Source organism: Hyla sarda, chromosome 4 (genome assembly GCF_029499605.1).
Source record: "Hyla sarda isolate aHylSar1 chromosome 4, aHylSar1.hap1, whole genome shotgun sequence".
Taxonomy (NCBI): domain Eukaryota; kingdom Metazoa; phylum Chordata; class Amphibia; order Anura; family Hylidae; genus Hyla; species Hyla sarda.
Genome location: NC_079192.1, coordinates 230,879,467 through 230,907,425, shown reverse-complemented (window position 1 = coordinate 230,907,425; position 27,959 = coordinate 230,879,467). Strand labels below are relative to the sequence as shown.

The 27,959-nt window shown below is 40.8% G+C and overlaps 1 protein-coding gene across 1 annotated transcript in view; it reads right to left on the bottom strand.

Moving 5' to 3' along the window:
* Positions 1-14,502: 14,502 nt before the first annotated feature.
* Positions 14,503-27,959, bottom strand: part of CRELD2 (cysteine rich with EGF like domains 2) — a 33,942-nt gene continuing 20,485 nt past the window's right edge. The window contains exons 9-10 of the mRNA XM_056573717.1: positions 24,763-24,903; positions 14,503-14,805 (exon numbers count right to left, since the gene is read on the bottom strand). Of these exons, the coding sequence (XP_056429692.1) occupies positions 14,729-14,805; positions 24,763-24,903 (218 nt within the window). The 3' untranslated portion in view covers positions 14,503-14,728. The remainder of the gene's footprint in view (positions 14,806-24,762; positions 24,904-27,959) is intronic.

Here is a 27,959-nt window from a genome sequence, read left to right as displayed (position 1 = left end):
GGCATATAGAACTCGATCATAGTCTGGGCAATGCTTCTAAGGGTGAAAGAGCTCCATACACATGGAATTTTACGTAATGGGCCTCATTTACTAAGAGTGTTGGGTTTTTACTAGTGTGAAATGTAGTTTCAGACTTGTAGGATTCTCCTCTATTTACTATGAGGATTCAGCTTTACAAGTCGGCATTTTCTAGGTGGAAATTTCCAGCCATTTATTTACAGGATTTTCTGTAAATAGGTCAGATTGTGAAACTACGCCCCTTTTTGGGGCTGGCCACGTCCCCTTTGTGGCAGACCAAGCCCCTTTTCCGGCTTTTTACAGTGCAATGTCGGGTTTGTCAGATTTTCTTGGCGCACACTGTCGCAGACTGGAACAAACATTCTGCGCCAAAATAGCCAGACAAAAACTGGTTGGTTTCAGCTTAGTAAATGAGGGCCTATTCGTAATTTTTTTTATGTCAAATTGGTACAGAATATGTCAGAAAAAGTCTGTATACCTATATGTCGGGGTCACCATCAATCCAAGAGATTTATTATTAAAATTACAAAATGAATTGGAGTAAATTATAGCACACATCTACATTTCATAGCAGGTTTAGATTTTAATTTGTTTTGCTAAAACAGTCTAAGATGTACCAATTTTGTTAAGATGTGCGTGCCTTTAAATAATGTCTGGCACATCTTACTCCAATACATATTTATTAAAAACTGTCATATAATTCCCCCTCCATGGTGCTGAAAAGTCCTCTTATTGATTTAGAAGATGGCTAAGTAAAGCATACAGTTGTGCTTGAAAGTTTGTGAACCCTTCAGAATCTTCTACTATATTTCTGCATAAATTTAACCAAAAACGACATCATATTTTCACACAAGTGCTAAAAGTGGCAAAAGTTTGTGAACCTTTTTTTCAGTATTTAGTACGACCACCTTGTGAGGCAATAACTCCATCTAAACATTTTCAGTAATAGTAATAGTCCTGCATATCACCTTGGAGAAATGTTAGCCTTTTCATCAACGTAACTCTGTTACGTTGATGGGTTTCCTTCTATGAATCCGCTGTAAAGGCAATATCATTTTAAAGGGGTATTCGGAGTTCTATTAGTATTCTAAAAATGGGCTTAGCCTGGTACATAACAAATAAATCCCCAATGCTTACTTTTCTTGCTCCTGTTATTTTAATAGAACCAGTCCCATTGCACAGAGGTTCTTCTGTTTTGTGGGCTGCCTCAGCAGGTGGTCGCCTGAATGGGCAGTGTACACACCGACCTCAAACAAAAAGACGTGCTGTGCAATGGGACTGGCTCAGGAAGAAGGGGAGGAGTGAGGAAGGTAAGTATAGGGTTATTTATGTTATGCAGCAGTGTGAGCATATTTTTAGAATATTGAATACAAAATTTAGAATACCCTTAAAAATTATTTTTATCTTTACAGTACTGCAGCATGTGAAGTCAGGAATAGTGTTGCTCGCGAATATTCGCAATGCAAATTTTATTTGCGAATATCGCATATTCGCGAATTTGCAAATATTCGCGAATATAGCACTATATATTCGCAATTACGAATATTCGTTATTTATTTATTTTTTTCACAGTACACATCACAGTGATCACCCCTCTCTGCTTCCAGCTTGTGTGGTGTAAAGAAGGCTCTAATACTACTGTGTGAGACTGACGTGCAAATTTTCGCATATGCAAATTTTTCGTATATGCGAATTTTCGCATATGTGAAAATAGAACGCAAATATTCCAAATATGCAAATTTTGCGAATATATGACGAATATTCGTCCATATATTCGCGAAATATCACAAATTCGAATATGGCCTATGCCGCTTAACACTAGTCAGGAATGCTGCAGAATTGTAACATACAGAAATTGTAATAATATACAGAAATTGCTAAGAAAGCTTTTATGCAAGGACTGTTTAAAAAACTTGTGCCACTGTTATCCAGCAAAGACTTCTGCGTCATTCAAGTGGGTCGCTCCCTTACATTTTGTATAGTCAGCAGCACTGCAGAACCAAATGTCACAGTCAACAATGGCTGATGCCCCAGACAGAGGTACTGGAGCTACCAACTGTCCACCCTCTGGTACTCTCATTCTAATAGTGAGAGCAGCCACAGCAAGAATCCCTACATTTAAGAAGCATAATGTCCTGTTCTCTGATTGGAGAGAGAGCAAGAAGACAGGAGCTCAACTGCATCAAGCCCACCATGCAGATTTGGTGCTTTGGTGTAATTCTGCTGGCAGATCAATGAGACACTCTATATGCCTTACCACAACACTTTATGAAGACCCTGATTTGGCCTTGAAGATTATGAAGACATTTTACACTAATAACTGGAGATGAGCGAACTTCCAGTAATTCGATTCGTCACGAACTTCTCGGCTCGGCAGTTGCTGACTTTAGTCTGCATAAATGAATTCAGCTTTCAGGTGCTCCGGTGGGCTGGAGACTCTCTCCTAGGACTGTATCCACCTTTTCCAGCCCACTGGAGCACCTGAAAGCTGAACTCATTTATGCAGGCTGAAGTCAGCAACTGCCGAGCCGAGAAGTTTGTGAAAAATCAAATTACTGGAAGTTTGCCGATCTATACCAATAACCAACAGGAAGTAGAAGCTCTCAAACAGTTCTCCATCAACCTCCAAAGTCCTTAAAGGGGTATAGGGGATAAGATTTATGATCGCAGGGCTCCCAATGCTGGGAACCCCCGTGATCTCAGTGCAGCCCTTGGGCTTTCCTTTGGATATGGGATAAGATGTATAAAGCAGAACACCCCTTCAATACAAGCTAACTAAGAGAGACCTGGGTGGGTATGCAGTAGTGCTTGATGTAAATCAGATTTAGGGCTCAATGTCTGGCTGAACAAATGCTTACAACAGGCTATGAGATACTTTGTCACAGCTTTGGAAACAGCCCCACTAAGTTCATTATTCCTGTATGCATTATTCCTGTATGCATTATTCCTGTATGCATTATTCCTGTATGCATTATTCCTGTATGCATTATTCCTGTATGCATTATTCCTGTATGCATTATTCCTGTATGCCTCCATACACTCATGACAGCAGTGCGGGAGGAACACAGAGGATGAAGAAATAGAACATGCTTAAAGTGTTACTATCATTATCCAAAACCTTTGACATGTCACTGGGACATGTCAAATGTTTTCATCAGACTAGGTCTCAGCACTGAGACTTTCACTAATCTCTAGATACTGTATATAGGCTGGTGAAGTGTGCAACCCCAGTGCGCTTCACCCCCCAGATCAGGTGTCAGTCTATCTGATTGCAGGTGACGGGATCCACAGACTATAAAGTTATAACTATATGACAACCCTTATTTACCCTCCTCAATCTAATGGTGCGCCTGTGAGGCTGTTTCTGGCCTGAAAGCATTCCGGTCATATCCTACAAAAAAAAAAAAAAAAATTATATGTTACTTAGTACCTAATCCTGATCATGTACATATAATTGTTATGTGTCTAGCACCTATATATATATTTTTTTTTACAAATACCTTCTTTCTCTTGCTCACGTGGTTTGTCATTCTGTGAGGGGTGTGTCTTCATTCTGCTTGACTTGGCTTCCTCTCTGAGTCTGCTGTGCTGTGCCTCTTCATGCAATCACTGCAGACTGCTCTGTAACCCCCTCCTCTCTGGTTTCATGCTGCAGTCTGACAGGACAGGAGTGAGCATAGAGGAGTGCTAGTCCCACCCTCACTTACTGGACTTTGTCTATGCTTGCACTTCAGCTTGGACAAAGATGCTGCTGCAGTCAGAATTATGTTCTGGATGGTATGGGGTGTTTGTTATAAGTCATGATTTCTATAAAAGGAAGAAAAAAAATTTGAGTATATTACAAAAGGTTAATATTTTAACAAGATGTACAACGTATAAAAGGTTTTTGAATCTGAATGTGCCTACTTAAGGGAAATATTGACAAATCTGAAGACTTATTTCTTAATGGCCCTCCTGAGGAGCGGGATCATACTCTTTTCCAACTTTTTCTTCCAAAAAAACAAACTTGCATTACATAAGCTACCTGGATATAAATCTCATTACAACTTCTTCATCCATATATAAGTGGAAAACTAATGTCACAACAACATCCTGACTTAAGGAGATGGATTGGGAGGATAAATGCTACTGAAATTCACTATGTCCAATATGACTTTGGCTGCATTTTTTTTTTTTTTTAATAAAAGGTTATCAACTACCATAGAGGATCTTGTCAGTATTGAACAGTCTAGCTATTTAGCCCGGACTAGAACTCAGGCTACTACAGTGGTGTAAATCTAAAAAGGGGTAAGACATTTTATCATGCAAAATTTATTATTCACCTCATTGTGCACAAAAGTCCAAAGTGTGCATGTTTAAAGGGGTACTCTGCCCCTAGACATCCTATCCCCCTATACAAAGTATAGGGGATCAGATGTCTGTGGGGGTCTAGCCGCTGGGACCCCCTGTGATATCTGGCCCAGCACCCCAGTAATCTGCATGCACAGAGCAAACTCCACCGGATTATGAGCAACCACTGCCGTCACGGCCCCTCTTCATCTCCCATAGACATGAATGGAGAGGGAGTGATTACCATGGCCGCCCGAAGCTTAGCATAGCCGTTTTTTTCAACATAAATGTTTATAACGCCAGGGTGCTGGGCTGGAGATCAAGGGGGGCTCAGTGGCTGGACCTCCCACGATCAGACATCTTATTCCCCTTCCTTTGGTAGGGGATTAGATGTCTAAGTCCTTTGGTAGGGGATAAGATGTCTAAGTCCTTTGGTAGGGGATAACATGTCTAAGTCCTTTGGTAGGGGATAACATGTCTAAGTCCTTTGGTAGGGGATAAGATGTCTAAGTCCTTTGGTAGGGGATAAGATGTCTAAGTCCTTTGGTAGGGGATAAGATGTCTAAGTCCTTTGGTAGGGGATAACATGTCTAAGTCCTTTGGTAGGGGATAACATGTCTAAGTCCTTTGGTAGGGGATAACATGTCTAAGTCCTTTGGTAGGGGATAAGATGTCTAAGTCCTTTGGTAGGGGATAAGATGTCTAAGTCCTTTGGTAGGGGATAAGATGTCTAAGTCCTTTGGTAGGGGATAAGATGTCTAAGTCCTTTGGTAGGGGATAAGATGTCTAAGTCCTTTGGTAGGGGATAAGATGTCTAAGTCCTTTGGTAGGGGATAAGATGTCTAAGTCCTTTGGTAGGGGATAACATGTCTAAGTCCTTTGGTAGGGGATAACATGTCTAAGTCCTTTGGTAGGGGATAAGATGTCTAAGTCCTTTGGTAGGGGATAAGATGTCTAAGTCCTTTGGTAGGGGATAACATGTCTAAGTCCTTTGGTAGGGGATAAGATGTCTAAGTCCTTTGGTAGGGGATAAGATGTCTAAGTCCTTTGGTAGGGGATAAGATGTCTAAGTCCTTTGGTAGGGGATAACATGTCTAAGTCCTTTGGTAGGGGATAAGATGTCTAAGTCCTTTGGTAGGGGATAACATGTCTAAGTCCTTTGGTAGGGGATAAGATGTCTAAGTCCTTTGGTAGGGGATAAGATGTCTAAGTCCTTTGGTAGGGGATAAGATGTCTAAGTCCTTTGGTAGGGGATAAGATGTCTAAGTCCTTTGGTAGGGGATAAGATGTCTAAGTCCTTTGGTAGGGGATAAGATGTCTAAGTCCTTTGGTAGGGGATAAGATGTCTAAGTACCCCTTTACCCCTCCAGCTGTAGCAAAACTACAACTCTCATCGTGCTTGCTGGGAGTTGAAGTTTTGTAGCAGCTGAAAGTCCACAGTTTGGAGACTAATGATATGGCTAATGCCAAAGTACATACAAATCGGCTATCCAGTATATTAGTCGAACAGAAGGTAAAGCTGCAGCTAGTTCATCATCTTGGTCCTTCTTTGAGATGCTACCATGTTTCTACTGAGTTCTTTAATAGCATAGAATATGATGACAACATTTGTCAGTTCCTTGAGAAGCTTATTTTATGAGAATGATATTTATAACACCATAGCTTCAATGGATGTGGCAAAAATACACTCCAATACAAACACACTACACTGGAATACACTACTATTATAGTGATAGTTTAAAAATAAGCATGTCAGCAGTTTATCTTGCTGTTTGGTGCCACCATGTGGTTGTCTCTGGAATATTTTCTTTTTTCAAATGTTAACTAAAAAACAGTAATCTGCAAAACCGAATATCATGTGATAAGATTAGTCATCTTTGTTGTTTTGTCAGTGAACCCCCTTCTCATTTGCAAAATAATCTTTAGTTATGTATTTATCACATTATCTAATACTACAAGAAAAATGTTGAAATGTCATTGTTTATAGAACCAAAGAACGAGTGTAGACAGAAACAAACTCTTCTGAACAGGGATCAATTCATAGTTGGGTATATATATATATATTTACGTGGCACAGCCAATCATTTCTGGTTCCTTCAGCTACTTATTCTTATTGAATTTGTATCTAACCTTTTTATTGTTAATGTCTGCAAGAAAAGTAAGCACAACAGGACTGACAAAAACTTTAAAACATAATCATTACTCAGTGAAGCCATGTTTACACAATATTTACACAAAAAACTGCAGAATTTTTGCCTGTATTTTAAGCAGTAAAAGCTCAGTTGTACAGACCCAAAAAATTGGAAGAAATTATTGTGTGAACATGGCCTAACAAATGACCTCACTTTAGGGTGGCTTCATTTTGTTTCCATTTAACGTATACATTTTATACACTTGAAAAAGAAAGAAAACACTACACACACACACATTATATATATATATATATATATATATATACATATATACATACAGTCAGGTCCATAAATATTGGGACATTGACACAATTCTAACATTTTTGGCTCTATACACCACCACAATGGATTTGAAATGAAACAAACAAGATTTACTTCCAGACTGTCGGCTTTAAAGGGGTACTCCGGTGAAAACCTTTTTTATTTTAAATCAATTGGTGGCAGAAAGTTAAACATATTTGTAAATGACTTCTATTAAAAAATCTTAATCCTTCCTGTACTTATTAGCTGCTGAATACTACAGAGGAAATTCTTTTCTTTTTGGAATGCTCTCTGATGACATCACGAGCACAGTTCTCTCTGCTGACGTTATTATAATAATAACGCTTTATTTATTGTCATCCTGAGTGGGATTTGAACCCAAGTCCCCAGCACTGCAAGGTAGCAGTGCTAACCTCTGAGCCACCTTGCTGCCCTTAGCATACATCTGCTATGCATGGTTGCTAAAATGGACAGAGATGTCAGCAGAGAGCACTGTGCTCGTGATGTCATCAGTGTTCCAAAAAGAAAGGAATTTCCTCTGTAGCATTCAGCAGCTAATAAGTACTGGAAGGATTAAGATTTTTTAATAGAAGTAATTTACAAATATGTCTAACTTCCTGCCACCAGTTGATTTAAAAGAAAAAAGGTTTTCACCGGAGTACCCCTTTAATTTCAGGGTATTTACATCCAAATCAGGTAAACTGTGTAGGAATTACAAGTTTACATATGTGCCTCCCACTTGCTAAGGGACCAAAAGTAATGGGACAATTGGCTTCTCAGCTGTTCCAAGTCCAGGTGTGTGTTATTCCCTCATTATCCCAATTACAATGAGCAGATAAAAGGTTCAGAGTTAAATTCAAGTATGCTATTTGCATTTGGAATATGTTGTTGTCAACTCTCAAGATGAGATCCAAAGAGCTGTCACTATCAGTGAAGCAACCCATCATTAGACTGAAAAAACAAAACAAACCCATCAGAGATGCTACATCCAAAGAATTCAGAGCGCACTCACCAGGAGTCAGTCGCCGTACCAGAAATTCCGGCACCGGTTATCCTCGGTCCATCAGGAATATTGCAGGAGATAGAGTGGGGGAGTTTTCAGACGCTGGCAGAAGCCAGCGTCTGAGAACTCCCCCACTCTATCTCCTGCGATATTCCTGATGGACCGAGGATAACCGGTGCCGGAATTTCTGGTACGCCGACTGACTCCGGGTGAGTGCGCTCTGAATTCTTTGGATGTAGCATATGGAATACTTTGTTTCTGATAGAGGAGCACCACCCACAGTCATATTGCAGTCTACCCTCATGCCATAGACTTTATGTGCTAAATAGATGTACCGGATTAGAGGACGTGTATGTGTCCGTACTACCGGATGAATATATAGTCATGTATGTATCTAGCGGTGCCAGTGATTTCACCTCTTTGTGTAGTAAACCCATCAGAGAGATAGCCAAAACATTAGGCGTGGCCAAAACAACTGTTTGGAATATTCTTAAAAAGAAGGAACGCACCGTTGAGTTCAGCAACACCAAAAGACCCGGAAGACCAAGGATAACAACTGTGGAGGATGAGCAAAGAATTATTTCCCTGGTGAAGAAAACCCCCTTCACAACAGTTGGCCAGATCAAGAACACTCTCCAGGAGGTAGGCCTATGTGTGTTATAGTCAACAATCAAGAGAAGACTTCACTAGAGTGAATACAGAGGATTCAACACAAGATGGAAACCATTGGTGAGCCTCAAAAACAGGAAGGCCAGATTAGAGTTTGCCAAACGACATCTGCAAAAGCCTTCACAGTTCTGGAACAACATCCTATGGACAGATGAGACCAAGATCAACTTATACCAGAGTGATGGGAAGAGAAAAGGATGGAGAAGGAAAGAAGCATGATCCTAAGCATACCACCTCATGGTGAAGCATGGTTGTGGTAGTGTCATGGTATACTGGGCATGTATGTCTGCCAATGGAACTGCTTCTCTTGTATTTATTGATGATGTGACTGCTGACAAAAGCAGCAGGATGAATTCTGAAGTGTTTCAGGCAATATTATCTGTTCATATTCAGCAAAATGCTTTAGAACTCATTGTATGGCGCTTCACAGTGCAGATGGACAATGACCCAAAGTATACTGCAAAAGTAACCAAAGAGTTTTTTAAGGGAAATAAGTGGAATGTTATGCAATGGACAAGTCAATCACCTGACCCGAATCCGATTGAGCATGCATTTTACTTGCTGAAGACAAAACTGAAGGGAAAATGCCCCAAGAACAAGCAGGAACTAGACTGTTGCAGTAGAGGCCGGCAGAGCATCACCAGGGATGAAACACAGCATCTGGTGATGTCTATGCATTTCAGGCTTCAGGTTGTATTAGACTGCAAAGGATTTGCAACCAAGTATTAAAGAGTGAAAGTTTGATTTATGATTATTATTCTGTCCCATTCCTTTTGGTCTCTTAACAAGTGGGAGGCACATATGCAAACTGTTGTAATTCCTAGACCGTTCACCTGATTTGGATGTAAATACCCTCAAATTAAAGCTGACAATATGCAGTTGAAGCACATGTTTGTTTCATTTCAAATCCATTGTGGTGGTGTATAGAGTCAAAAATGTTGGAATTATGTAGATGTCCCAATATTTATGGACCTGACTGTATACACACACAAATGCTGCCATATGCCTTACAGTAGAATCCCTTTCCAATTGACTTAAATGATAACAGTGAAATGGAGACAAAAACGCTGCGTGAACCAAAGACCTATTTGGGTATAAAAACATGCAAAGATTAGAAAGTTAAAGAGTACCTGTCATGATCTTGTTACATTTTATAACCCTCCCAGTTCACTGGCCCCATCATGATAAACCACCCTCTGTCTTTATTTTTGTTATTTTTTTAGTTTTCTACCTTGATATTGCTCTGTATTTTCTGCTCAGTCAAATTCGCAGACTGGGAAGGGACGTTACCCAGCAGGTGTGACATCATCTGAAGCCATACAGGGGAGAACTTCCTCCCTCACTCTGCTAAAAAAAAAAAAATAAAGCCTAGAGCTTTCAGTTCAATGTGAGATGAGCTATGATTGGCTAAGGCTGCACACTAACCCTCCCCCCCCCTCCTCAACACTCCAGACTGTATTTACTGATTTTGGACTTCTGCCAGGCCAGCAGGAGTCCAAAGTCTGTGCAGGTTATAGAGGTAAATGTGCTCTGGACAAGTAGGGAGACACCTAGGGGCAGCTTTTTTAAACAAACATAAAACATAGAAAACTTCCAAGTACATTAGAAAGATTTTTTATTTACCATAAGGAGTGCAATAGCAAAAATTCATTTTAATGACGGTGCCCATTTAAAGTGGTTCTCCAGGAATAGAAAAACAGACCTAATTACTTCCAAAAACAAAGTCATCAGGTTATGTGTGGTATTGCAGCTTAGTTCCATTGAAGAGAATGGAGCCAAGTTGTAATATCACACATAATCCAGATCAGGGAGAAAAGGGAGAGGCGGAGGGAGGGAAGGAATACTGATGAGCTGGGTGGCGCTGCGGATGAGCGGCGCTGACGTCAGAGTGCCAGTAACCTTGCCTGTGCCAGTTAGCACCTAATTAGCATATACAGAAAATCGAAGATTTCGGCCGAACAGCGGGGCAGATCCGGGCATGGTAGGCATCAAACTGATTAGCGTCCCCCACACTACCAGCCAGTACCACCAGTCGGCTTCTTTTTCGGCCGTATGCGGTTTCCCGACCACAGGCAAAAACGTGGTGGACCGCGTTTTTGCCTGCGGTCGGGAAACCGCATACGGACGAAAAAGCAGCTGACCGGAGGCTGCGGTTCACTCCGGTCGGCTCATAGACATGCATTAAATACGGTTCCCCTATACGGCTGAGTGCGGGTGCCGCTATTAAGCCCCGCCCCCCTCCCAGTCGTATACGGGAACCGTAGTTACAAATCGTAGTGTGAACCCAGCCTAACCAGTGCACACGAACATGGACATAAATCAGTAACCTACCATGTATTACAGGAAGGTAGAAAAATGTCCAGCACAAAAGCACGATGCAAGATGATATTTATTGTAGATTCACACAGCAAACGGCAACACGGATCATGGAGTAGAGTGACGCATTTCAGCAACCTTAGTCGCCTTAGTCATACCAAGCTTGGTATGACTAAGGCGACTAAGGTTGCTAAAACGCGTCACTCTACTCCATGATCCGTGTTGCCATTTGCTGTGTGAATCTACAATAAATATCCTCTTGCATCGTGCTTTTGTGCTGGACATTTTTCTACCTTCCATTTATCCGTCCTCGTGGTGTCCGCACGAGTCCGTGCACTGAGGCGGCGGTGGTGAGCTGGACGACCTTTCATTTCTCATATACCATGTATTACTCCTCCCTCTCACATGATACATGCCATCTAATAAACTTAGAGCCCTTAAAAAGAAACTCTGTTCAGTCAGAATCACAGAAGAAAACATTCGACACCTTAATTCCTAATAACTCGCTGACAGATCACGGATAATGCAGTACTTTCACAAGAGAACATTAAATTCATTTCGGAATCAATATGCTCTTGTTACCAATGTATGAACCCTTCTAGAAAGCCTTTAAAAGGGGTACTTCGCTGGAAAACTTTTTTTTATCAACTGGTGCTAGAAAGTTAAACAGGTTTGTAAATTACTTCTATTTAAAAATCGTAACCATTCCAGTACTTATCAGCTGCTGTATGCTCCACAGGAAGTTCTTTTCTTTAGAATTTCCTTTCTGTCTGATCACAGTGCTCTCTGCTGAAACCTCTGTCCATTTTAGGAACTGTCCAGAGTAGGAGCAAATCCCCATAGAAAACCTATCCTGCTCTGGACAGTTCCTAAAATGGACAAAGGTGTCAGCAGAGAGCACCGTGGTGAGACAGAAAGGAAATTCAAAAAGAAAAAAAGAACTTCCTGTGGAGTATACAGCAGCTGATAAGTACAGGAAGGGTTACGATTTTTAAATAGAAGTAATTTACAAATCTGTTTAACTTTCTGGCACCAGTTGATTAAAAAAAATGTTTTTTTTCCAGTGGAGTACCCCTTTAAGGACAAAACTTATCTTGACCTTAACCCCTTGCCGCAAATGGACACGAATGTACATCCATTGCGGGCTCCTGAGGTATGACGCGTGCTCAGCAGGTGAGCGTGCATCATACCCGGTGGGTCCCAGTGGCAATAAGCAACTGGGACCCATGGCTAATGCCGGACATCGCCGATCGGGCTGATGTCCGGCTTTAACCCTTTAGACGCATCTAAAAGAGGTTAAGCGAAACCGTGGCATCCTGATCACATGAGAGGATGGAGGAAGGTCTCTTACCTTCTTTCCTGCCATCTAATTGCTGATTCACTGCTCCGTGCCTGAGATCCAGGCAGAAGCAGTGGCGCGCCGATAACACTGATCAATGCTATGCTATGGCATAGCATTGATCAGTGCCTGCAATCAAGGTATTGCATGTGATAGTCCCTTATAGGTGCTATAACATTGGGGGGGGAAGTGTCAAAAAAAAAAAAAAAAGTTAATGAATGTGATTTAACCCTTTCCCTAATAAAAGTTTGAATCACCCCCTTTTTCCCATAAAAAAAAAACAAAAAACCTGTAAATAAAAATAAATATATACATGTGGTATCGCCTGGGCTCAAATGTCTGAACTATAAAAATATATTAATTAAACTGCACGGTCAATGGTGTACACGTAAAAAATATTCCAAAAATCCAAGCAAAACAAAAATGGTACCGATAAATTGAGCCCTGATACATCCATCCCCGTATGTGGAAAAATAAAAAAGTTATAGGGGTCAGAAGAACATTTTTAAAGTATTAATTTTCGTGCATGTACTTTTTTTTTTGTAGTAAAATAAAATAAAACCTATATAAATTGGGTATCCTTGCAAACGTATGGACCTACAGAATAAATATAAGGTGTTAAATTTACCAAAAAACTGCACTGCGTAGAAACAGAAGCCGCTAAAAATTACAATATGGCTTTTTTTCTTTCAATTTTGCCCCACAAATATTTATTTTCTGGTTTCGCCGTAGATTTTATGGTTAAACCATTAATGGTATTACAAAGTAAAATTGTTGGCGCAAAGAACAAGCCCTCATATGGGTCTGTAGTTGGAAAATTGAAAGAGTTATGAATTTTAGAAGGGGAGGAGGAAAAAACAAAGTGCAAAAATGAAAAATTGTCAAAGATGGAGGGGTTAAGAACCAGGCCAATTTTCGTTTTTGCACTTTTGTTTTTTTCCTCCTCCCCTTCTAAAAATCATAACACTTTCAATTTTGCACCTACAGACCCATCTAAGGGCTTTTTGCACCATCAATTGTACTTTGTAATGTCATCAATCATTTAATAACAAAATCTACCACAAAACCAGATATATATTTGTGAGGTGAAATTGAAAAAAAATGCCAACATTTTGTAACTTTTGGGGGCTTCCGTTTCTATACAGTGCAGCTTTCGGTAAAATGACACCTTATATTTATTCTGTAGGTCCATACAGTTACAAGGATACCCAATTAATGTAGGTTTTATATTATTTTACTACATTATAACTACATGCACCAAAACTTGTATGTTAAAATTGTCATATTCTGACCCCTATAAGTTTATTTTTCCGCATACGGGGCTACATGTGGGTAATGTTTTGCACTGCGGTCTATAGTTTTCATCGGTACCATTTTTGTTTTGATGGGACTTTTTGAACGCTTTTTATACATTTTTATGGTATTTTTATGGTTTATTTTTACGTGTACGCCATCGTCCATGTGGTTTAGCGAACCTTATATTTTAATAGTTCGGACATTTACGCACGCGGCGGTTCCACATATGATTATTTTTATTACATTATTTTATTTACAAAAATGGGAAAAGGAGGGGTGATTTAAACTTTTATTAGGGAAGGGGTTAATTCACTTTTTTTTTTTTTTTTTTAAACACATTAAGGAGCTTTTCTTCTCTGAAGGCATTGGGGAGATTTATCAAAACCTGTGTAGAGGAAAAGTTCCCAGTTGCCCATAGCAACCAATCAGATCACTTCTTTCATTTTTAACAAGGCCTCTGTAAAATGAAAGAAGCAATCTGATTGGTTGCTATGGGCAACTGGGCAATTTTTCTTCTGGTTTTGATAAATTTCCTCCATTGTTTATATATATGAATATCTTTGTAATATGGTATCATGCAGATTTTTATACTACTTTTATTGGCTTAGTGGAGTTTTTGCATTACTACAAACGAGAGGATGCTACAGCAATGCAGAACAGTCATTATACTTTTATGTAATAAACAAAGTGAACATTTCTCTTTGAAATGTAGATATGACTAAAGATTTGTTCGATCATGGTCTCCGTGCCAAAATTCCCACCAATCAGAAGAACAAGCAGGAAGCAGCGCAGGGTAGTATGCGTCGCTCACCAGTTCGCAGTGATCTCTATCCAGCTTCTCTGGATGGCCCCCATAGACTTATAATAGGGCTGCAGAACAGAGTTCGCTACCCCCCAGGGAGTGCAGCACATTTTCTCCCAGCTCCTTTTCCTGATCAGTAGGGGTCTCTGCTTTGGGAACCCCCACACACCATTGGTCAAAACATTTTTTGCCTCTGTGACAAGTCAAAGGTTTTGATAATTGACAGGTACACTTTAAATAGATTGAGAGATTGGGACAAATGACACAGATCTGTACATATCACTGAATGAACATTTATTAGAAAGTACTGTACCAAAATAAAATACACATTTTGTTTATATCCAAAAGAGCTGTGAGCATCGTTTAGGGCAAATCCAATCTGAAAACCAGATAAAAGGCATCTTCACCAGGTTGACAGAATCGGTTATCTACAGTATCTTGAAGGTAGAGATGGAGTCCAATAACTTAAGACAATATTTAAATTAATGTTATATTTTTGTAGATCATAGATCTTCGTGAACATCAACAGAATCTTCTATTGTATTTGCGGATATGTTCTGTTCTGCAAACTCTTCTTCTTCTAAAGAGTAAACACATAGTTAATGACCGTCCATTGATATCTTACAACACAGTTCTTTTATAGGTGTCTTAATGATAGACCCTTCTTTTAACTCAATTTAATCCCCTTAAATGAGCAGTCATTAGAAAAAAACTAAAAACTGTTGAGTGTTCAGACCCTAACCAATCGCTACATAAAGCTGGGAATGCAGTTTTTCTTTTTTGGTGTAGAAAGGGCTTTTTGATCACTTTTTACTCCATTTTTTCAGGGATTTGAATTTTTCCGTTTACATCATTTACTGTGCAGAATCTATCTTACCGTATATACTCGAGTATAAGCCGAACCGAATATAAGCCGAGGCCCCTAATTTCACCCCAAAAACCCAGGAAAAGTTATTGACTCGACTATAAGCCTAGGGTGGGAAATACATCATCCCCCCATGTCATCATCCCCCCCCCTTCATCATCACCGCCTGTCAATCCCTTCATCAGTGGTCTTCAACCTGCGGACCTCCAGATGTTGCAAAACTACAACTCCCAGCATGCCCGGACAGCCATCGGCTGTCCGGGCATTCTGGGAGTTGTAGTTTTTACAACATCTGGAGGTCCATAGGTTGAAGACCACTGATGAAGAGATTAACAGGCGGAGGGTTCACTCGAGTATAAGCCGGTGTGGCGTTTTGAGCACGAAAAATCGTGCTGAAAAACTCTGCTTATACTAGAGTACATACGGTACATTAAATTTGTGCGGACAATGCCATATTTTTCTAATACATCTTTTATAAGAAAAAAAGTTAGAAAAATTTAGGGTTTTCAATTTTTATTATGTATAGTGGGAAAGGGTTATTATGTATGCTCGATCATTCCAAGGGTATTATGTATGCTGTATCACTCCAAGGATTAATATGTATGATGGATTACTCCAAGGATTATTATGCATGATGGATTGCTCCAAGGAGTTAAAGGGGTACTCCGGCGGAAATCTTTTTTTTATTTTTTAAATCAACTGGTTAGTGCTGGGCGGTATACCAGTTCATACCGAATACCGAAATTTTTGTGCTGCACGATATGAATTTTTCCCATACTGCAATACATGTTGGGCCCCTCCCCCTCGGGAATGAATGAGTTATCAACCCAGCGCTGCGCTGTCCCCACATCGGGGAACTAATCATATGTGACCCGCCAGCGCTGTTCTGCCCCCCCCCCCCCCCCCAATTAATTACCAGCGCTGTGCTGTCCCCATCGGGGTAAATGCTCAAATATCTATCACCCGCAAGCACTGCCCTCCTCGTCCTCCTGTTTGTTGCACGCCGCCGGCTGTACACTGTATCCCTATCCCGGGCTGCAAAAGATAAACAAAATAAACTTTAACTCACCTTCCCTCGTCGGTCCGGACCTGCTTCCTGGGGACGGGAACGTCGGACAGCCGTCAGCCTATCAACCGGCTGCAGTGATGTTCCGCCTCGGCCGGTGATAGGTTGAGCCCACTGTCATGTAAGAAGCCGGCTGGCAGGAACATCGCTGCGGCCAGTGATAGGCTGACGGCTCTCCGACGTTCCTGTCCCCAGGAAGAGCGTGAGGCTGACGTAGGAAGGAGTGTTAAAGTTCATTTTGTTTATCTTTTGCAGCCTGGGCATAGGGATACAGCGTACAGTATAGAGTGTCAGCGCCGGCGGCCTGCAACAAACTGGAGGATGAGGAGGGCAGCGCTTGCGGGTGATATGTGAGTTTTTTCCCCCGATGGGGACATCGCCGAGCATGCTGGGAGTTGTAGTTTTGCAACATCTGGAGGACCAAAGTTTGGAGACCATTGTCTAGTGGTCTCAAAACTGTGGTTCTCCAGATGTTGCAAAACTACAACTCCCAGCATGCCCAGACAGCCAATGCTTGCCTGGGCATGCTAGGAGTTGTAGTTTTGCAACATCTGGAGGAAAAGTTTAGAAACCACTACACAGTGGTCTCCAAACTGTAGTCCTTCAGATGTTGCAAAACTACAACTCCCAGCATGCCCAGACAGCCATTTGCTGTCTGGGCATGCTGGGATTTGTAGTTTTGCAAGATCTGGAGGACCACAGTTTGGAAATCACTGTGCAGCGGTCTCTAAACTGTGGCCCTCCAGATCTTGCAAAACTACCAGCATGCCCAGCAACAAGCAGCTGTCAGTACATGCTTGTAGTTTTGCAACAGCTGGAGGCACACTGGTGGGTAAACACTGAGTTAGTCTGTTACCTTATTCAGTGTTTTCCCACCAGTGTGCCTCCAGCTGTAGTAAAACTACAACTTCCAGCATGCACAGTCAGTTCATGTTTAGAGTTATAGTTTTGCAACAGCTGGAGGTTTGCTCCCGTCAACACCCCCTACCCCCCACAATGTGAATGTACAGGGTACATTCACACGGACGGGGCTTTACAGTGAGTTTCCTAATGCAAGTTTGAGCTGCAGCAAATTTTCCACCGCAACTCAACCCCCCCCCCCCCAATAAAAATGCATTTCCAGCCTCCAGCTGTTGACTGTCCAGGCATGCTGGGAGTTTTGCAACAGCTGCAGGCACCTTGTTTGGGAAACACTGGCGTAGGGTAATTTTGGCGGCAGAGGCAAGAGTAACGCTTGCATCCGTGTCCGCCCCTATGTAAATCCCTGATTTAGGCCTCAAATGCGAATAGCGCTCTCTCACCTGGGAGCCCTGCCATATTTCACGGCAACAGTTTAGCGCCACATATGGGGTATTTCCGGACTCTGGAGAAATTGTGTTACACATTTTGTGGGGCTTTTCCTCCTTTTACCCCTTATGAAAAATTGGGGTCTACACCAGCATGTTAGTGTAAATGTATATTTTTTTTTTTTACATTAACATGCTGGTGTTGCCCCATACTTTTAATTTTGGGTACGGAAATACCCCACATGTGGACAAAAAATGCTCTGCGGGCGCACAACAAGTCTCAGGAGTGAGAGCGCCATGTACATTTGAGGCCTAAATTGGTGATTTGCACAGGGGTGGCTAATTTTACAGTGGTTCTGACATGAACGCAAAAAAAAAAAACATCCACATGTGACCCCATTTTGGAAACTTCACCCCTCACGGAACGTAACAAGGGGTATAGTGAGCCTTAACACTCTACAGGTGTTTGACAAATTTTCATTAAAGTTGGACATGAAAATGAAAACAAAAATGTTTTTCACTGAAATGCTGGTGTTACCCAAAGTTTTCATTTTCAGTAAAATGTAAAAAAAAAAGCCCCATAAAATTTGTAACGCCATTTCTTCTGAGTAAGGAAATCCCCCAAATGTGTATGTAAAGTGTGAACTACAGGGCTCAGAAGAGAATGAGTGCCATTGGGCTTTTGGAGAGGGAATTTGGCTGGAATTGAAGGCCATGTTCGTTTACAAAGCCCCGATGGTGCCAGAACAGTAGACTCCCCCCACATGTGACCCCATTTTGGAAACTACACCCCTCACAGAATGTAACAAGGGGTGCAGTGAACATTTACACCCAGCAGGTGTCTGACAGATTTTTGTAACAGTGGGCCGTGAAAATGAAATTTTTTTATTTTCATTTGCACAGCCCACTGTTCCAATGATCTTTCAAGTGCCAGTGGGGTGTAAATGCACTCTGCACCCCTAACTACATTCCGTGAGGGGTGTAGTTTCCAAAATGGGGTAACAGGTGGGGGTCCACTGTTCTGGCACCATCGGGGCTTTGTAAACGCACATGGTCGCCGACTTCTATACCAACCAAATTCTCTTTCCAAAAGCCCTCCTTCTCTTCTGAGCATTGTAGTGCACCCATAGAGCAGTTTACATCCATATATAGGGTGTTGCCATACTTTTTCTCCTATTACCCCTTATAAAAATGAAAACTTTGGGGTAACACCAGCAATTTAGTGAAAAAAAATCTAATTTTTAATTTTCACGTCCAAATTTTGTGAAAATTCATCATGGGGTGTTAAGGCTCACTGTACCACTTGTTACGTGCCCTGAGGGGTGTAGTTTCCAAAATAGTATGCCATGTGTTTTCCTAAATGCGACATGCCCCCGAAAAGCCATTTCAGCTAAATTTGCTTTTCAAAAGCCAAATGTGGCTCATTCTCTTCTGAGCCATGTAGTTCGTCCGCAGAGCACTTTACGTCCACACATGGTGTATTTCCATACTCAGAAGAAATGGGGTTACAAATTTTGGGTGGCATTTTCTCCTATTACCCCTTGTAAAAATTGTAAATTTGGGGAAAAAACTGCATTTTAGTGGGTTTTTTTTCATTTACACCTCCCACTTTAACAAAAAAAAGTCATCAAACACATGTGGGGTGTTAAGGCTCACTGTACCCCTTGTTACATTCCTTGAGGGGTGTAGTTTCCAAAATAGTATGTTTGCCATTGTTTTTTTTTTGCTGTACTGGCACCATGGTGGCTTCCTAAATGCAACATACCCCCCCCCCCAAAGCTCTCCGCAATCTCATTGTCGCTCCCTCCCTTCTGAGCCCTCTAGTGCACCCACAGAGCACTTTACATCCACATGAGGTATTTCCTTACTCGAGAGAAATTGGGTTACAATTTTTTTTTTTTTGGGGGGGGGGGATGGCGGGATTCTTTTTCTCCTTTTACCCCTTGTAAAAATAAAAAAAAATGGGTCTACAAGAACATGTTAGTGGAAAATTTGAAAATTTGAAGATTTAGAATTTTCTCCTTCACTTTGCTGCTATTCCTGTCAAACATCTAAAGGGTTAACAAGCTTTCTGAATGTCATTTTGTATACTTTGAGGAGTGTAGTTTCTATAATGGGGTAATTTATGGGGTATTTCTCACAGAAAGGTCTCTCAAATCCACTTCAAACTGAACTGGCCGCTGAAAAATTCTGATTTTGAAATTTTCATGAAAAACTGGAAATTTGCTGCTAAACTAAACCTTGAAGCCCTTTAATGTCTTCAAAAAGTAAAAAAAAAATCAACTTTATGATGACAACATAAAGTAGACATATTGGGGGATATGTATCAAAGATTTTACCCCTGTTGTGTGTTTTTTTGCATCTTTTTTTGCGCACATTCTGGTGGAGCTTTTCCTCCAGATGTGAAGGTTTCGGTGTACCTTGGAGTGACATATTTAGTACGCACAAATTTATTAACTACGTACATTTCATTTACCCGTAGAAATTTTGCGCAATGACCATATTTTTTACGCAAATATAAGCCATCTTGGACTGCACGTAGCAAGGTGCTCTAAATCATCAATTCCAAGGAGATTACAATGCTTCTGCCACCAGTCAGATCATCTCTGGGATACTTAAAACCTTTCCATGTACCTTTTAAAAACAATGTAATGTTTATTGATCGCTTGTGATCCCCTTTCACTCTCAGTCTAACCCCATACACCGGGATAATACACCAGGTTATAGTGCAGAGTGTGTGTATGTAGCAGAGCTGAGTGTGTGAATGTGTGTATGTAGCAGAGCCGAGTGTGTGAATGTGTGTATGTAGCAGAGCAGAGTGTGTGAATGTGTGTATGTAGCAGAGCAGAGTGTGTGAATGTGTGTATGTAGCAGAGCTGAATGTGTGACTGTAGCAGAGCTGAGTGTGTGAATGTGTGTATGTAGCAGAGCTGAGTGTGTGTGTGTGTGTGTATGTAACAGAGTTGAGTGTGTGTGTATGTAGCAGAGTTGAGTGTGTGTGTGTATGTAGACGAGCTGAGTGTGTGTATATGTAGCCAAGCTGAGTGTGGGTGTATATGTAGCAGAGTTGAGTGTGGGAGTGTGTATATGTAGCAGAGTTGAGTGTGTGAATGTGTATGTAGCAGAGTTGAGTGTGTGAGTTTGTATGTAGCAATGTTGAGTGTGTGATCAGGTGTATGTAGCAGAGTTGAGTGTGTGCATGGTCATGCTTACACATAATCACACATTCAGCTATGCTGCATACCCAGGTCGCACACTAATTTCTGCTACCAGGGTGCCTCCAGCTTTTGCAAAACTGCAACTCACAGCATGCCAAGTTTTGCAACACTTGGAGGCATTCTGGTTGGTAAACACTGATATAGAGGTAAGGGGACAGATTGTTCAGCAAAATTACATATTTTTTAAACCCAGACATTCTGGGGGAGATTTTAAAAAACTGATCTAATTTCTATTCCAGCGATATTATTCACACCTTTTTTATTTCTTCTAACATTTTTAAGGTCTCTTTTGCTGCTTTGAAAATATGTGAAAAATCATTTTTGCGCCATTTTTTTTTTTTTTTGCACCAAATTTTTTTTTTTTGCAGCCATATTGTTTTTTTTTGCGCCAAAATTGTCGATTTTTGCCCCAACTTTAACATCCAAGAAAATTCTGGTGGAAACATCTCACAAAATATTCCATGGTTACTAGTGCCCAGACAAGCGATAACTGTATAAATAAAACATTTCTGAGCTTAAATGTGAGTGCAGGTGCAGTGACCAAGAAAAAAAAATAAAAAAATTGTTGTGTGTGTGTGTGTGTGTGTGTGTGTGTATGTATATATGTATATATATATATATATATATATATATATATATATATATATATATATATATATTATATATAATATGCAAAGAACTTCAGCAGCACACCCATAAATTCAAGCGAAACAGTGGGATTTTATTGACCCATATCAAAATATGATATGGGTCAATAAAATCCCACTGTTTCACTTGAATTTACGGGTGTGCTGCTGAAGTTCTTTGCCTGGATTATCTACGCAGTCTGCGACTGGGACTGCAATTGTCCGCTTGCACTCCGGGACTCTCTTATTATTGTGGTTGTGCTGCCTACCCCTTGGATTGAGATTATATATATATATATATATATATATATATATATATATATCTTATTATATTTTTTTAATAACATTTTTCAATAATAATTATTTCTTTTTTTAATAATTACTTACATAACACCTTTTCCCACCCCCAAAAAACAGTGAGCAGTGTACTGTGGGAAAATGCCACATCTCTGTGAAGTGCACGGTAGAGCCGGGGGGGGGGGGGGGGGGGGTGGGGGAGTTTCTATATTTGCACAAAATTTATCAAAGGAATGCACAACTTTAGTAAATCTTGAGCAAGAGTGTTAGGCTAAGTTTCTACTTGTTTTTTTGGTTTGAAAAAAACGGCTGAAAAAACGCCAGTGCAATTTCCTGTGTCTGGCGTTTTTACTGGCGTTTTTTCATTTGTGTGGAAATTGCATTTTTGCCCCTTTTTGAGTACCAAAAAAAAAAAAAAAATAAAAATAAAAAGGATGCAGTAGTGATGGAAATTTTTTTTTATTTAACGGAATTTGTATTTTTTATAACAAAATTTTTATACATTTTTAATAAAGTGTATGTTTCACTTTTTTTCCCCCTCTATTTTTTGACATTTTTAGGTAGTATTACTACTCCCAGCATGGAACAGACTGTTCCATGATGGGAGTAGTAGTACCTGTACTAATAGACATATCGCCCCGGGTGTCACTCCTGACTCCCGATGCGATCATCCATAAAATACCAGAGATGCGCAGCGGCTCTATAAAGCGCTCGCATCTCTGCACTATACTCCAGCCAGTGATGTGAATAGCACAACACTCATTCATATCTTCTGCCCAGAGTGGGGATTGGCTGGATGTTGCAGCCAATCACAGCTCTCAGAGGGAAAAATGAATAAGCAATGTTCTATTCATATCACTGGACGGAGTATAGTGCAGAGATGCGAGCGCTGTATAGAGCCGCTCCACATCTCTGCAATAGATAGGACGATCACAGAGGATGTCAGGAGTGACACCCGCTGTGATCTGTCCTTACATGCAGGTACTACTACTCCCATCATGAAGCACGTTCAGCTCCATGTTGGGAGCTGCAGGACCTGCAGTTAAGGAAAGATCACAGCGGATGTCACTCCTGACACCCCCTGTGATCCTCTTGTATAATGTACAGATGCGGCCGGTGACGCTCTTCTATGGTCCCCTGCACTGACGTATATATACACCTATTCATATTTCCCACAGAGAGTTGTGATTGGCTGGAACCATCTGGCCAATCACAGCTCTCTGCAGGGAAATATGAATAGGTGTATATGTACGGCAGTGCAGGGGACCATAGATGAGTGGTCGGCGCCTCTATAAATTATACAGAAGGATCGCAACGGAACCCGGGGCGATCTGTCAATTGGTACAGGTACTACTACTCCCATCATGGTTCAATGCTGGGAGTAATAGTACCACCTAAAAAATAAAGAATAAAAAGTGAAACACACACACATTTTTATTATTGTCGGCTATATTTTTAGTGCCCTGCCCGCACACATAAATTGATCCCTGTTTAAAAATTGATAAAAGTTTTGCTATAAAAAAGATAAATTTCGTTACAATACAATTTTTTCCATCACTACTGTATTATCATTTTTTTAATGATATCCTTTTTAATAAAATTTCATAGGGTATCTCCATCACTTTTTTGGATTGCTAAAGTCCAAAAGAGAATATAAACCGTCTGAAAAAACGCCAAAGTTAAAACCCACATGGCATTTTTCTTGGCGTTTTTTTACTCCCATAGATTTCTATGGGAGAAAAACGCCACGATTTCAGAGAGAAAAACGCCAGTGGCTCAACATGCTGCGATATTTCAAAACCGTCCAGGAGCTGAAAAACGCCCAAAAAAAGAGTGAAAAAACGCCAAAAGAATTTTGCGATTTCTCATTGATTTACAGCTAACATCTGTCCGCAGCGTTTTTTTGGCCAAAAAAACGTCATGCGACAGAATTGGCATTTTTCTTGGCGTTAAAAAAAAAAGTAGAAATTAGCCTAAATTAGACAGGCAGTGTAAAGGGGTAGATCTGTGTCTACAATAGACACCTAATGATACATGTCCCCCATTGTGTATGTGAATCAATATATAATTTATTTGGGATGTCCATTTTCCTTAGCAGCAGAGAGTTTCAAAGTAAAAAAAAAAATGCTAAATTTTCAAATTTTTCATTGAATTTTGGAATTTTTCACCAAGAAATGAAAAACGAAAATTTACCACTAACATAAAGTAGAACATGTCACGAAAAAAAAACTCTTGGAATCAAATTCATAAGTTAAAGCATCCTAGAGTTATTAATGCTTAAACTGAGAGAGGTCAGATTTGCAAAAAAAAAGGCTGCGTCCTTAAAGGGGTAGTCCAGTGGTGAAAAACTTATCCCCTATCCTAAGGATAGGGGATAAGTTTGAGATCGCGGGGGGTCCAACCGCTGGGGCCCCCTGCGATCTCTCTGTACGGGGGCCAGGCTCTCCGGACAGATAGCGGGTGTCGACCTCCACAAGAAGTGGCGGCCGACACGCCCCCTCAATACATCTCTATGGCAGAGCCGGAGATTGCCGAAGGCAGCGCTTCGGCTCTGCCATAGAGTTGTATTGAGGGGGCGTGTCGGCCGCCGCTTCGTGCGGAGGTCGACAAGCCCCCTTCCCGCGGGCTGTCGGGGCTCCGTACAGGAGATCGCAGGGGGCCCCAGCGGTCGGACCCCCCGCGATCTCAAACTTATCCCCTATCCTTAGGATAGGGGATAAGTTGTTCACTACTGGGTTCACCACTGAACTACTCCTTTAAGGTCAAAATGGACTGTGTCTTTAAGGGGTTAACTTTCTGGCACCAGTTGATAAAAAAAAAAATGTATAATGTTTTCCACCGGAGTACCCCTTTAAGTAACTTGGCTACTTACATATATTGATTTGTGGCCAGGGTTGTAAATCACCCTTTAAATTGTTTTAATTCTGTGTTTGTATTCTGTGATTAATAAAGCTATTTTATATATTCAGATTGGTTGTGTAATTTTTCATGTACATTTTTTTTATTTTTTTTATTCATTATTCAAACCAAACATGTATTATGGTTTATTACGTGTGGTGTCCATCTCTTCTAGTATTGTATAAGTAGCCTGGATAATTGATTTCACAACATCATCACATCCGACACCAAAAAATATCCTTTATACATTTAGGTGAATAAGTTTCCTCATTGGTTATTACCGTTCTTTACAGTTTCTTCACATTTTCCATCCTTGTCTTCAAATCCTTCTGCACAAACACATTTATAGCTTCCAGGAATGTTCACGCAATTCTCATTGTCCCTTACACATACCTTCTCTGAACTGTCACACTCATTGATATCTAGAAGGGAAAGAAACAATACATCTATCTATATATATATAAAACTCAACGTGTGTGTGTGTTTGTATGTATGTGTATGTATGTGTGTATGTGTGTGTATGTATGTATGTATGTGTGTATGTATATATATGTGTGTGTGTGTGTGTGTGTGTGTGTGTGTGTGTGTATGTATGTGTGTGTGTGTGTGTGTGTATATGTGTGTGTGTGTGTATGTGTGTGTGTGTGTGTGTGTGTGTATGTATGTGTGTGTGTATGTATATATGTGTGTATGTGTGTGTGTATGTGTGTATGTGTGTGTGTGTGTGTATGTGTGTGTGTGTATGTGTGTGTGTGTGTGTGTGTGTGTGTGTGTGTGTATGTGTGTGTGTGTGTGTGTGTGTATGTATGTATGTATGTATGTGTGTATGTATGTTCCACAATCACGTCCAAACGGCTAAAGATATTAACATGAAACTTGGCACACATGTTACTTATATGTCAACAACAAACAGGATAGGTAATTTAACCCTTACTCACCCCCATTTGCCAGGGGCGCGGTTTATGTTTAACCACTTAAGGACGCAGGACGTAAATGTACGTCCTGGTGAGGTGGTACTTAACGCACCAGGATGTACATTTACGTCCTAAGCATAACCGCGGGCATCGGAGCGATGCCGTGTCATGCGCGGCTGATCCCGGCTGCTGATCGCAGCCAGGGACCCGCCGGCAATGGCCGACGCCCGCGATCTCGCGGGCGTCCGCCATTAACCCCTCAGGTGCCGGGATCAATACAGATCCCGGCATCTGCGGCAGTTCGCGATTTAAATGAACGATCGGATCGCCCGCAGCGCTGCTGCGGGGATCCGATCATTCATAACGCCGCACGGAGGTCCCCTCTCCTTCCTCCATCCGGCTTCCGGCGTCTCCTGCTCTGGTCTGTGATCGAGCAGACCAGAGCAGGAGATGACCGATAATACTGATCTGTTCTATGTCCTATACATAGAACAGATCAGTATTAGCAATCATGGTATTGCTATGAATAGTCCCCTATGGGGACTATTCAAGTGTAGAAAAAAATGGAAAAGTAAAAGTAAAAAAAAAATGAAAAATCCCCTCCCCCAATAAAAAAGTAAAACGTCCGTTTTTTCCTATTTTACCCCCAAAAAGCGTAAAAAACATTTTTTATAGACATATTTGGTATCGCCGCGTGCGTAAATGTCCGAACTATTAAAATAAAATGTTAATGATCCCGTACGGTGAACGGCGTGAACGAAAAAAAAAAAAAAAAAAGTCCAAAATTCCTACTTTTTTAATACATTTTATTAAAAAAAAAATTATAAAAAATATATTAAAAGTTTTTTATATGCAAATGTGGTATCAAAAAAAAGTACAGATCATGGCGCAAAAAATGAGCCCCCATACCGCCACTTATACGGAAAAATAAAAAAGTTATAGGTCATCAAAATAAAGGGATTATAAACGTTCTAATTTGGTTAAAAAGTTTGTGATTTTTTTTAAGCGCAACAATAATATAAAAGTATATAATAATGGGTATCATTTTAATCGTATTGACCCTCAGAATAAAGAACACATGTCATTTTTACCATAAATTGTACGGCGTGAAAACAAAACCTTCCAAAATTAGCAAAATTGCGTTTTTCGTTTTAATTTCCCCACAAAAATAGTGTTTTTTTGGTTGCGCCATACATTTTATGATATAATGAGTGATGTCATTACAAAGGACAACTGGTCGCGCAAAAAACAAGCCCTCATACTAGTCTGTGGATGAAAATATAAAAGAGTTATGATTTTAGAAGGCGAGGAGGAAAAAATGAAAACGTAAAAATTAAAACTTAAGAGTCCTTAAGGCCAAAATGGGCTGAGTCCTTAAGGGGTTAAAGTCCCATACAAGTCTATGGGAAATATATATTACTGCATAACTTCCAAACGGCTGGAGATATTTCGATAATACTTGGCCACATGTTACTTATATATCCACTTAAAATATAGGATAGTTAATTTAACCCTCAACTACCCCCATTTGTGAGGGTCAGGGTTTTTGTTTAAAGTCCCATGCAAATCAATGGTAAATGTATGTTCCCACATATCTTCCGTACGGCTGGATATATTTCAATAACTGGTACACATATTATGGGTTGACATAGGAGGACGGGATAGGAGGACGGGATAGGAGGACGGGATAGGAGGACGGGATAGGAGGACGGGATAGGAGGGCGGGATAGGAGGGCGGGATAGGAGGGCGGGATAGGAGGGCGGGATAGGAGGGCGGGATAGGAGGGCGGGATAGGAGGACGGGATAGGAGGACGAGATAGGAGGACGAGATAGGAGGACGAGATAGGAGGACGAGATAGGAGGACGAGATAGGAGGTCGAGATAGGAGGTCGAGATAGGAGGTCGAGATAGGAGGTCGAGATAGGAGGTCGAGATAGGAGGTCGAGATAGGAGGTCGAGATAGGAGGTCGAGATAGGAGGACGGAATAGGAGGACGGAATAGGAGGTCGGGATACGACAACAATATATTAGGACGGGATATGAAGTCAAAAGCTTCCTCCTTTGTTTATTTTCCTCCCCAACAAGGATTAGGAAGGAAAACCGGGCAACGCCGGGTACTCAGCTAATATATATAAAACTCAACGTGTGTGTGTGTGTGTGTGTGTGTGTGTGTATGTATGTGTGTATGTTCCAGCATCACGTCCAAACGGCTAAAGATATTAACATGAAACTTGGCACACATGTTACTTATATGTCAACAACAAACATAGGATAGGTGATTTAACCCTTACTCACCCCCATTTGTGAGAGTCTGGGTTTATGTTTAAAGTCCCATGCAAGTCTATGGGAGATATATGTTACTGCATAACTTCCAAACGGCTGGAGATATTTCGATAATACTTGGTCAAATGTTACTTATATGTCCACTTAAAATAGAGGATACCGTATATACTAGAGTTTAAGCCGAGTTTTTCAGCACGATTTTTCATGTTGAAAACGCCCCCCTCGGCTTATACTCGAGGGAACTCTCCGCCTGTCAATCCCTTCTCAGTGGTCTTCAACC